Source organism: Neoarius graeffei, chromosome 4 (genome assembly GCF_027579695.1).
Source record: "Neoarius graeffei isolate fNeoGra1 chromosome 4, fNeoGra1.pri, whole genome shotgun sequence".
Classification (NCBI taxonomy): Eukaryota; Metazoa; Chordata; class Actinopteri; order Siluriformes; family Ariidae; genus Neoarius; species Neoarius graeffei.
In genome coordinates, this window is record NC_083572.1 from 7,535,823 (window position 1) to 7,548,557 (window position 12,735).

General features: G+C 43.4%; 1 protein-coding gene across 1 annotated transcript in view; it reads right to left on the reverse strand.

The window, feature by feature from the left end:
• Positions 1–12,735, reverse strand: part of sucla2 (succinate-CoA ligase ADP-forming subunit beta) — a 46,423-nt gene that overhangs the window by 32,152 nt on the left and 1,536 nt on the right. Inside the window, exon 2 of the mRNA XM_060918743.1 lies at positions 6,376–6,571. Coding sequence (XP_060774726.1) covers positions 6,376–6,571 — 196 coding nt within the window. The remainder of the gene's footprint in view (positions 1–6,375; positions 6,572–12,735) is intronic.

Consider the following 12,735-nt stretch of genomic DNA (forward strand, 5'->3'; position numbering starts at 1 on the left):
GTTAGGAACGCTATAAAAAGTTGTTGCACTTTATTTTGGATTTTACAGAACGCAAAAGAAAACTTGCATATTACAAGTCAGGCCATTATTAAAAAATGTTCTGTTTCCGGTCCACCGGCCGGGCGAGTGCCGTTTGTGTGGTTGAAATTTTTTTTTTTTTAACGCCGGTTTTGAGACATTTTTTCGGGGTTCGTAAATCTAAAATCGAACTTGACATTTACGCATTCCGCACAGAATATAGAATCGAATCAGCTCTGCGCATGCGCCGTGCGGCACAAAAAAAATGGCAGCCACCACGAAGGAAGGAGATCCGGAGTTTTCAAACATTTGCTTAAGTGTGAAATCGCAAAATGGTATTCTAGCGAACAACAAAATAGTAAAGATTCAGAAAAAACAAATCATTCAGTGATCATTTTAATAGTGTAATTTCATCCGAACTAGGCCTAACGGTTGATTTAGAACTACAAAAAGTCCGTGTGTCGGACCATCACAAACCGTTACTGGAAAATTTGTTTGATCTTGATCCAGCCGAGACATTACACACAGCTTTTGAGTTTTGTGATGCGAAATTCATTACCTACTTTGTTAATGACCCTGACAGATCTGTAGGAGAACCTAATGCCGCTTTTCCACTACCAACGCGGCTGAGCGGGGCTGTTGGGGTTGCATTTCGACTACAACCGCGCTGAACCGTGCTGGCTCGAAGTGGGTGGACACATTGGGTGGAGTTAGCGAAAGTGGGTGGACGTCAGGTGATGTCGTTAAGCGGCGCAAACAGTGACATCAGTGAGCTTTTAAGCGGTAGTCTCACGACCCGAATAGTAAACAATAAACATGGAGGACATGGAGTCGTTAGTGTTGCTGGTCTTGGTGCTGTGGCTTGTTGTCACCGACAACGCCAACAGATACTGGCAAGAGCGTATAGATGAGGCGAGGCGCATAAGGCTTCATAATTCTTGTAATTCGTAATTCTCCTTCTTCCGGGTTTCCGGTGTTTACAGATCCCAGCGTGCTTGTGGGGCGTGTGTGGGCATGTGAGGACACTCCTCCTCACCAATCAGTGCACAGGGGAGTGTCTCCTCACGCCCCTAGCCCCACTCGGCTCGGTTTGGCTCGCTTCAGCCCTACTCCAAAACCGTGCGAGTTTTGGGTGCTGAGTAGGGCTGAAGCGAGCCGAGTCGTGCTGCTCTTAGATAGTCGAAACGCGAGCCGTGTCGGGCTGAAGTGAGCTGAAAAAGGGTAGTGGAAAAGGGCCATAATAGATCTATTCAAAATGAGAACGGAACTGAACGAACAAAAAAAAAAAAAAAAAAAAAGCGTTTACGGAACTAATGCAGGTTGGCTGGACAGAATTAAAAACTGTCTGTAGCAAATAAAAAAGAACGAATTACAAAAAAATAAATAAATCCCTCCCTCCCTACTGAAAATTTTTTTGCTCACCCGGTGGACAGGAAACAGATTTTTTTTTTTTAAGGATGGCCTCATTTCCATTAATTAAATTTTTTTCATATATAAAAACGCCACTACTGAATGAAACCACGGTCTGATATGAATGCAAAAGAGGGAAAACCATCAAAGCGCACTGGGATGTCCGACATCAATCCAACATGGACGGATTCGCTAATGTTAATTAAAGCTAGACTGCCTGTCAGATTTTTCAAATCATAGGTCATAAATAATAATAGTTTTGTATAGCACCTTTCAAGGTACCCAAGGTCGCTTTACAGGAGGAAATTGGGGGGGGGAGTTAGAGACCAAAGGCCTCAGTGAACATGTGTGTTTTGAGATGCTTTTTGAAAGGCATCAGTGTGGGGGCATGGCGTATGGAGTGGTAGACTGTTCCAGAGAGTGGGGGCAGCTACATAGAAGGTACTGTCGGGCAAGTGCATGGAGGGATTTGTAGGTGAGGAGCAGAATTTTGTACGAGATACGTGATTTGACTGGGAGCCAGTGAAGCTGTTTGAGTGCAGGGGTGACGTGTTGCAACAACTTAGGGTGTATTCACACCTATGTTGTTTGGTCCGGACCAAACGAACCAAATTTCCCTTGGTCCGGACCTTTTGGGTTGGTCTGAATACAAACCACCGAACCGAGACCGAGCTGCAAGGTCGGACTCGGTCCGGACCGAAGGAACCCTGGTGCGGATCTTTTGGAGGTGTGAAAGTAGACCGGACCTAATCCGACAGTTTTGCTTTTTTGTACCTCGGGAGCTTCCGTCGTTTGTCGAGCATTATGGGAAACAGAGTCTTGACACTCCACCGCAAAGTGCAAACACTGTTTCGGTTGTCAAGGGAACCTTACAACAGTCATTCAGTCATTCAGACCAGTGGTAGGCTAGACTACAGAGTACAAAAAATGAGTAGGGGGCAAACGTGGGCCGAAGAAGAAACACGTACCCTTGTGGATATCTGGGCAGAGGTCCACATATCTGAGCTTTTGGAGAGAACACACAAAAATGCCGACGTGTTTGCTGTATTCAGTGAGAAAATGAAGGGGTTCACGCGCTCCTCAGAACAGCGCTTTGTGCGCGTGTCGTCTCTGACCAATAGCTGAACGACCTCAGGACGCGTGGCTTTGTTGACAGATTTTGGTCCGCTTACTAAAAATGTACAGTGTGAAAGCGAACCGCACCAAAATGAAAAAAAAAAAAAAGATTTGGTTCGGACCAAAGCAAGTGAACTATCGAACTATCCTGGTCTGAATACACCCTTAGTGCGGGTTAGGACTCTGGCAGCTGAGTTCTGAACATACTGTAGTCTGTCCAGGGCCTTGCTGGGCAGACCATACAACACTCCATTGCAGTAGTGCAGGCGGGAAGGGATGAATGCATGGATGAGAGTCTCAGGCCCTGTCCACACGGCAACGGATTCAGGTGACTCCGATACAATTGCTTATTGTTTAGGCCTGGCGTCCACATGGCACCGGCATTTTGGGTGCCCAAAACGCAATCTTTTTGAGAACGGGTTCCAGAGTGGAAAGATCTGGCAACGTTGCCGTTGTGAAGTCGTCTGGATGAGTAGAACGGATTTGTTTACGATGACGTCACAACCACATGACTGAGTGCTTCACGCCGGGTAGAAGTGTAACGAACTCGATGCGAGTTGTCAACAAATCCTATAACTTGGTTCATGAAACACGCTTACAAAATATTTTCACTGTGAATATTTGTGTAATGGTGCAAAGTGAGAGAGAGAGAGAATCCCACCAGCAAAAATAGGGAAAAAAAAAGGAGCGATCTCACCTGTTCAGATGTTGGTTTAAGTCCTACAATACATTCCTCAAAAAGGGCGTAGAAGAACAAATTAATCCATCAATGTGTAGCATTCAATTTATTCCGGACCATTAAAGACGCCGCCTTCCGCGTAGAATCATACGTCATCCTCGCCGCCATATTGGATAGGTCAAAGCGGAGAATAAAGATTAGCTGCGTTTAACTGTACCAACAGGTTTGCCGTCCAAACGAGATCACATGGGATTACCTTTCACAGGTGAGACTGGAAAAATACTTTTCATTGTATTTGGTCATTATAATGTCATTTTACAAACAGATTTTTCTGACTTTGTGGCTAATATGAAGTCTCGCGCATAATAGTTTATGCGCATGCGTCCTTACTTCTATTGTTCTGGTGTCTCCGAAGGGACCGTCTTACAGCACCCCTAGAGGTGTGGCATGTGTATTGCATCGTTTTCAGCAAGCGTTGCCATATGGACCTGATATTTTACTGATCGTTGCCCATTAGGACGCGATATATTTTTAAATAACATCTCGTTGCCGTTGTCGTGTGGATGTAGCCTCAGTCACAGAGTCAGAGAGTGATGGCCGGAGTCTTGAGATGTTTTTAAGGTGCAAGGCGGCAGATTTGGTTGTGTTTTTGATTTGAGTCTGGAATGAAAGCTTGGAATCCAGGATGACACCCAGATTGCTTGCTTCTGGGGATGGCATGATGGTACAACCATCCACATCAAGGCGAAGATCGCCAACCTTCTTGGCTAGTGAGCCAGGGGCCACCACCATAAGCTCTGTTTTATTGCAGTTGAGTTTGAGGAGTTTTGCTGTCATCCATGTTTTTATTTCATGAAGGCAGTTGATAAGTGGGGGTGGGGGGAGGGGGAGCTGGGCAGAGGGTTCGGTGCTGATGTAGAGCTGGGTGTCGTCAGCATAGCAGTGGAAGTTGAGTCCATGGTGCCGTATGATCTGTCCAAGAGGGAGCATGTAGATAGTGAACAGAAGGGGACCTAGCACTGAACCCTGGGGCACGCCATGGTTGGCCGAGGCAGGGGTAGAGTTGGAGTCCTTGATGGTGATATACTGTTTCTTATTGGAGAGGTAGGAGTAAAACCAGGAGAGAGCAGTGTCGGTGAGGCCCAAGTATTCAGAGGAGACGGTTGAAAAGGATGGCGTGGGAGACAGTGTCAAAGGCGGCAGAGAGGTCAAGGAGGATGAGGATGCTGTCAAGGCCATTGTCATTTATGATTTTGATGAGGGCAGTCTCAGTGCTGTGGTGTGCTCTGAAACCAGATAAAAATAATCCCCCTCGGACACCTAATTATTTTTGTTCAGTGGAAAGAAAAGCTACTGAAATCGAATCACAGACTTCCAATTTTATTCATTTTTTTATAGAATAATTAATGAATTTATCTCCACGTGGCCCTAAATTCTCAGTTATTTTTTCCTGCTTCACCATGATCCGATTCAAGACAGTACGTCATGCATCACATCACGTGGTGGGCTTTCCCTGTTTGTACAAGGCATTGTGGGATATATATTTGAAACAGGAGAGAAAAATAGAGGATGCGAGTGTGCGAATGAAACGTGAAAGACCAACTACAGTAACGGAAAGAAAGTGAGAAGAAAAGACGTTATGTTCTATACGAAGGAAAGGAAATGCAGGACCAAACTAATAAATATCGGCAGTCAGCGAGCACCTCGGTGTGATCAGCTGTTCGTTTAGCGACAGAATGATGGAACTGTCAGTGCACGCTCAAAGGGAAACCTGCGCATGTGCACGCACACGGACTTCCTCTGTCTGCGCGAAGCGAGCGATTTCATGCACATTATTTGCTTTAATCCCCTCAAATGAAATAACTTCCCAGCTACAGAACAGAATGGCCTGATATTTTGAGATATTACAGAAATAAACATCTCACAATGAGCACATTTCAGAGGGAACTAAATTTCACAGATTTTATGAAACCGAAAGGCCGTCTAGCTTTAAGGATGCCAAACATACTGAGCAGGATTTCGGCATCATTCATTTAGCAACCACTGAGCGCACAATGATCTGGAACAAACCCATTTGCCTTCATTCAGATGCGCGCGCACACAGCTCACAAAGCAGGTGTTGTGTGTATGCGGACAACTCACACACACACACACACACACACACACACACACACACACACACACACACCAAATGCCAAAGTTAATCCAAGTTTAGACCCAAGTCAGCATGAGCACAGTAAACAAGGCAAACGCACAAAAACCAAACACCCCCACACACACACACCATCAGGAAACGGGTGTTTCAACACCCATTCAGATTTACTTCATTTGCAGTGCAATGAAAAAAAAAAAAAAAAAGGGCCACAAAAATAAACATTTTTAATCCAATTGCACCTGGTGCTTCAATTAGAGTTATGATTTTAACCAAGAATACCAAGGAAGGGATTTAAAAAACACCTCATACCTGGAAGCATGTTTGTTAAGTTGATAACACTCACTGAATTAACCAACAACACAATGAGAAAGTCCAAGGAGCTCGGTGCAGATCTGAGAAAGAGGATCACAGATTTACACACAGGCAAGTCTCCGAGAGCTTTTTCCAACATCAGCTCAAACTAGTGTCTGTAAAGCACTTTGCTAGAAGAGGATCCAAACCGTCCCTCTTGGATGAGAGGGAGCCGGTTCAGATGGTCAGGCGCAACCCAGGAACCATCAAGGCAAAGGTCTGTAATGAACAAGAAGCTGCAAGAGCACTGTACAGTCAAGTGAGCGTTACCTCACCGTGGACCGAGAGGTCGCTGTGATCCATGAAAGAAGCCCCTGCTCCAAAACCAACACCAAGTTTGATCCAAGCTGACAACACGGATAGAGAAACGTATTCTGGTCAGATCAGACAAAGACTGAGTTGTTTGTCCATAATGACCAGAGGAACACTGGACCAACTGTAAAACATGGTGGTGGTAGCATCACGCTCTGGAGCTGTTTTGCTGCCAGTGGAACTGAAGCTTTGAACAAAATGGATGGAATAACGAACAAGGAGGACTATTTATATAATTTTGACCCCCCCTCCAAAAAAAAAAAAAACCCTTGTGGAAATAAATAAATAAATAAAAGCTGAGACTTTGTAATACTAAGCCGTTGTTTGTCGTTACCGATCTGCTTGGCGGCGGCGTAGGCTTCCTCAGGCGAGCTGGCCACCATTCCTGCAGGTACAGAGATCCCCGCCTCCTTCAGCAAGCCGATGCTCAGGTACTCGTGCAGCGAAAGGTTCCTCTGCTGCTGCCCTGTCGCCAGTGGAGACGGCTGGTGGCCATGGTTACCGAACAGCCCCGACGTCCCAGTAATTACCTGGTACGGCAAAGACACAAAACTAGATCATAGTACGTTCCATTATACTTTCATCAAATCATGTCAGGATCCCAAGTGCTCTTCTAATCCTTTATAAATCAAGTTCATGAGATGAAACCTGGACATCTTTTACGGACGAGAATAATTCAGCAATAAAAATTTAGTTCGGCAAATTCAATTGGGATTGCTGCGACTGTAAATATTACAAAGTAAACCAGACTTGAGAAGCCACTATAACTAAACACATCATGCGCGTTCGCTACAAGGTCAAGTGTCTCAGCCTGACTGTAACACGAGCAGAGGCGCAACCTTTCCTCTGGCTCCTGCGGGGGATTTAGAAAGAGCTGCTTGGGATGACTGCAAGACTGACAAAAGTGGAATCAGTGCCCATAATTATTTTGCAATGCCTTTACAAAACCACACCACAAACCTCTAAACACTGTCACTCTCCATGGGGATGAAAACTTGACGCAAGTCAAACCAAGGTATAGATTTGGGCAGGACTTGACTTTTGAACCCCTCGTAAATATCTGATGTAAACTAACAGAGGACTCATCTAAAGGCCAATTTATGCTGACAACGCAGTCCTCGCAGATGGCGTCTGCGAAGCCCCCCCGCAGACGCTCTGCGCGCACCTCCCAAAAATTGTGACCACCACAGACAGCCTCGCAGACAAGAGGGCTCCGACTGGTCCACTCTACATCCACTGTACACGCACTTCCACTTCCCTACTTTCCCGGTTTGGTTTGTTTTCACGACCGCCATTTTTAAAAACATGAGCGAAGATGGAGCAGCACGAAGAGCGGTTGATCGAGGAAGTACGTACATCTATACGACTCCAGTTCTAGTCATTATAAGTAACTGGAGGATAAACACTCCACTAACCACACCCACCAACTATTCCTAGCGATTTCGCGACTTCGCACCCCCTTGCGTTGTGGCGGTGAATAACATCGCGCACGCCTATTACTCCCCGCTCAACGATAAATTACAACTGTCTGCGAAAAGCTATCTGCGAAAGCCTTGTCGCAAGAGCATGCAGAGGTCTTAAGGCAGACGATTATAGACAGGGATGTGATTTGGGGCTGGTGAAATTATCTGAAAATTTTAGCCGGGGGTCTGGGGGCCGCAGGCCCCCAGCTGGTCCAGGGCAGCGCCCTGGTGGGGGGACAAGGGGGGCCAAGCCCCCCGAAGCTCCTGGGTTCTGGGGTTTTCTGACTTAAAAATTGTACTAAAATGGCAAGCAAACACAAGAAAAAAAAAACTTATCATTAACAAATTCAAGCCAATTTAATGAATTTAAATGGTCAACATGCAACTCTGAGCCCCTATAGTAAATTCAATGATTCTTAACTGACAAAAAGCCAAAACATGAAACCTAAAAAATGTCATTCTAAATTAAATCTGCATTAGAATAAATAGAAAATTGTATAAGGAAAAACAAAATTTATACTTTCAATTACTGTAGAAGTTGAACATAGCTAAATGTGCCTTTTCAAACAAACATGATGCAACATAAGAATTCATCCACCATTATTTATTAAACTCTATTGCTCCTGGTAGTCTCCCGGTTTGCTTCTTATGTATGGCAACTTCTAATATTTGATTAAGTTACTGCACACCCCGTTTAGACAGGGTAACAGGATTGACACAAAATAATTAGTCATGCATAGACTACTTACCAAAACTGAAATTTTTAAGTAAATATTTTCGGATTCAGTTCATTCTGCCATCCATATAAAAAGGTGAGAATACGTAGATCCTTGGCAACAAATAACTTCAATAATAGCTTTTGGGAGCATTTATTTTTGTTATGTGATTAATCACGGTAACAGAACTGACGCAAACCTCTGGGACAGGTACAAAAATGAACAAAACATTGAAAAAATCTCTTTTCTTAATGGCATTTTCAATTTGTGACATCATATGTCCATTGTGGTTTCCACAGTCTTGTCGTTGAACGTGAAAAAGTTTCAATTCCACCTTTGGCTAACATTAAGAATCATGTCTGAAAAAAAGTCTCTTTTCAGTGGAACAGCCATTTTTGCTCATTTTCGACCCTAAAATTTGCTACAAAATGCACATTTATGAACCAAAGTAGTCAAATTTTGAAATGCAAGGTAGAACTGATAATGTTTTATCATATGAGACCATAAAAAGGTTTTAGAAATCTCAAAATGTAAACAAAACACGTCTGGACAAAAAAAAAAAAAAAAAAAAAGTTTTCTGTGAAATTGACTCATACAGAACTGTACAGTGTTCACTCACTTGATTTTCATATGCAAGAATAAAAATCACTTTTTCATTAAACAACATTCACAAAAAATGTTTGCAATTAATTGGGCTCCACTGTTTTTATCATTTCAACCGCGCATCAGACCCTCGGCCAACTGAAAATGTCTTTCATGCACTTTTCTCCCTCATGAGAATTTTGAAAAGTTGGCAAGTATGTATTATTTGCACTAACATTTTAATATTGAGGGCGGCACGGTGGTGTAGTGGTTAGCACTGTCGCCTCACAGCAAGAAGGTCCGGGTTCGAGCCCCGTGGCCGGCGAGGGCCTTTCTGTGCGGAGTTTGCATGTTCTCCCCGTGTCCGTGTGGGTTTCCTCTGGGTGCTCCGGTTTCCCCCACAGTCCAAAGACATGCAGGTTAGGTTAACTGGTGACTCTAAATTGAGCGTAGGTGTGAATGTGAGTGTGAATGGTTGTCTGTGTCTATGTGTCAGCCCTGTGATGACCTGGCGACTTGTCCAGGGTGTACCCCGCCTTTCGCCCGTAGTCAGCTGGGATAGGATCCAGCTCGCCTGCGACCCTGTAGAACAGGATAAAGCGGCTACAGATAATGAGATGAGATTTTAATATTGAATAAACAAATCAAAATTGTGTATAATTACCTTACATCCACGCTGTGGGAAAAGTTTTGAGCGAAAATTAAAACTAACTTCGAGTGAAAAAGGTGAAATAATTCGTGATGAAGTTGGCAGAGACTCTGAGGTAAAGTGAGAGGAGGCGGGAGGGGTCAAGCATCACTGCCGCCTCACAGACTCACTTTCCCGTTTTGTTTTCACCGAGTAACTATTTTGATTTGTAAACTAGAGCCGTGATTTAAACTGCTGTTTCTTCGGACGTAACTAAAACAAACAAATAAAAACCGCCCCTTCTTTTCTCCTCAGAAGGTTTAGCCTCCGATGCTAACCTTTTCACCACAGCTTTCATAGCGTGCGCATGCGCATCCAGGAAGCAACAGATGGCGCGAGGCCCCGTTGCCACGGAAACCTTCGTCACCCCGCGAAAACATACCCAACTGTCGCACGTGCAGTGACACCATCACCACTCACAGGTTTATTATGGGGAAAGAAATGAACTGGGGTGTTTTTTTCTTTTCCCCCCCATGTTTATTTACTTTAAAAACACAGACACACCAAACTGATGATCAGGTGCATCTTTACGCTCGATCACGGAGGCTGCCATCTTTCAACTCTTTGTTTGAAGCGAGCTTACGTACAGCTATCAAACAAGCGCGTTCATTGGTTGTTACAGAGCGATGGGCCAATCACGTACCTCGTTTCATCACAATGACGGAATTACTGAAAGTTGGAATGAATAGGAGATGAATGCGGATTTTTGAGCGAAAAATAGGAAAAAATTTTCAAATTTTGAGGTGAAAAAAGCGGAATTCCGCGAATTCACGGAAAAAAAAAAATCACATTCCTGTATAGACATGTCGAAATGTTTGATGCCATAATTGCGCTTTAATGATTTTCATGTTTAAAAAAAAAAAAAAGTCATTATTAGGACTCCGTTGTGTAATCACACCATGTTAAAAAAAATTAATTAATTCGTTTGGTCACATTTAGCCATTATGGTCAGAAACCAGATTGACCAAACCTGCATGAATCAATGACCATGAAATACGAGAGGATTACTCCGGGAGTATGGATCGATATGGTTTTATAAACCAAGACATTCCCCTAAAATAGTCTCTCGTTAAATGAGAGAATTCTGAGCACCACCATCTCTCCGGCTGCTGTTGATCTGGCATCCACCCAAAACACACAACGGCATCCCACTTATCAACTTAATTGTCCAGATATTTCCTCATCTCCCTGAAATTAATTCCTGACTACGTCACGGAGCTCAAATGATTGGATTCGAGAGCGCAGATTTATTACAGCGAGTGTTTATTATCTGATGTTTTACGACCTGATTAGCGTACTACGATGTATGTCATACGATGTTACGTAAAGGGTTGTTTTACAATCAGGGTACGCAAGCTAAAAATCACATTTAACACTTATTATCTTCAATATCAAAAGGCTTGACTAAATAAACTTGGTTGTTTATTGTAGCCCTGTGATAGCTCTATTTACCATGCAAAAAAAAAATTGGTGATAACGTTATTTTTGGTGACTGTATGGCAATGTGTCATATTTAGCAAAATTACTCGTGTCATTTAGAAAAAGTGCTTTTTTGGCCACAGGTAGCTCCAAAAGGGATGCACTTAAATCATTCTTTATACCATAAAACAAATATTTGGTTCCATATCATTGGAAACATAGTTAAGTTTTAATGTTGAATGCCAGTAAGTTTTCAGACTATTTTGATCAAATTAGTATGTAATTGTGTCAAAAAAAGTCCTCTCCGAGACAGCTAATTTTTCAATATAAAATAACATATCTAAAATGATTATTTTCATCCTAAAACGTGGTCAAGATATTGGGACATAAATATTAGAGACAACTAACACAAAGCTTACAGCCTTATATTTAAAAGCACTATGGAAGTCGTGGATTCTGAATTGTCAAAAAAAAAAGTCCTCTCCGAGAATCACTTCATTTGTTTCTCGCAGCCCTGCTTAAAGCGACACTTAATCTTCTTTATCTTATAGCAGATTACACAAAACTACCGTACACACATCAAAAAATTACCTGAAATCTGTTCTTTAACTTGTCCTTCACTTAAAAACTGGTACAAGAACCAGTTTGAAATGAATCAATTTGAATTTTGGACCCCTGTGACACAAACTTTGTACCCTGATTGTAAAACAACCCTAAACATTATGAATACACCTGGAATACAAGATCCTGATGATAATTGTCCTGTGCATCGACTCGCAGACTGACACGCGCTCATGCTCGCGTTATAAACAAAAATAGCAGAATTCAAATCAGTCTTTGTTTATATTTTTCTACGTTATCATCAAATACAACTTCATTTTAAACATCTTGCATATTGAATTGACCTTCATCTCTACCTGGACAGACTGATGCAGCGGCGCTTTAGTACTTTCAGTCTGTCCAGTCTGCGCGGATTGCAAGATGTGTGCGCTTTTGCTGATCTGGACTGTTTCTTTGCAAAAACAGAACAAAACCTTTACATACAAAAAAAAAAAAAAAAAAAACCTCTCTCATCATCTGTCATCCGGCGACTTGATAAGATATCCTATCCCAGACCCGCCGGTCGAGCATAGCTGCTCTGAACTGATCTTCCTTCAACCCCGTCTCTCGCTCGAGGACCGTTTTCAGAGTGGTACGTGGTCGACCGACTTTGCGCTTCGCCTCAGGCTCCTACAAGAGAACTTGTGCGGCAGGTTGATCGTGACGAAACACATGGCCGCACAATGCCAGACGGCGTTTGGCGATTATGGTCGAGAGGCGTGGTAGGGAACCATACAGGCAGTCATTTGTCCAATGGTCCTGCCAGCTGACGTTGAACACTCTACGGAGCATGCGGGTGTACGTGCCATCCAAGGATTGCTCTTGTTAGAGAGACCAAGACTCAGGCCCTGTCCACACGGCAATGGATTCAGGTGAATCCGATACAATTGTTTATCGTTTCGGCCTGGAGTCCACACGGCACCGGCGTTTTGGGTGCCCCAAAATGCAATCTTTTGAGAACGGGTTCCAGAGTGGAAAGATCTGGCAACGTTGCCGTTGCGAAGTCGTCTGGATGAGTAGAACGGATTTGTTTACGATGATGTCACAACCACATGTGCGTCACGCCGGGTAGAAGTGTAACGAACTCGATGCGAGTTGTCAACAAATCCTATAACTTGGTTCATGAAACGCGCTTACAAAATATTTTCACTGTGAATATTTATCGTGTAATGGTGCAGAGAGAGAGAGTGTCAATCCCGCCAGCAAAAATAGGGGAAAAAAAAGGA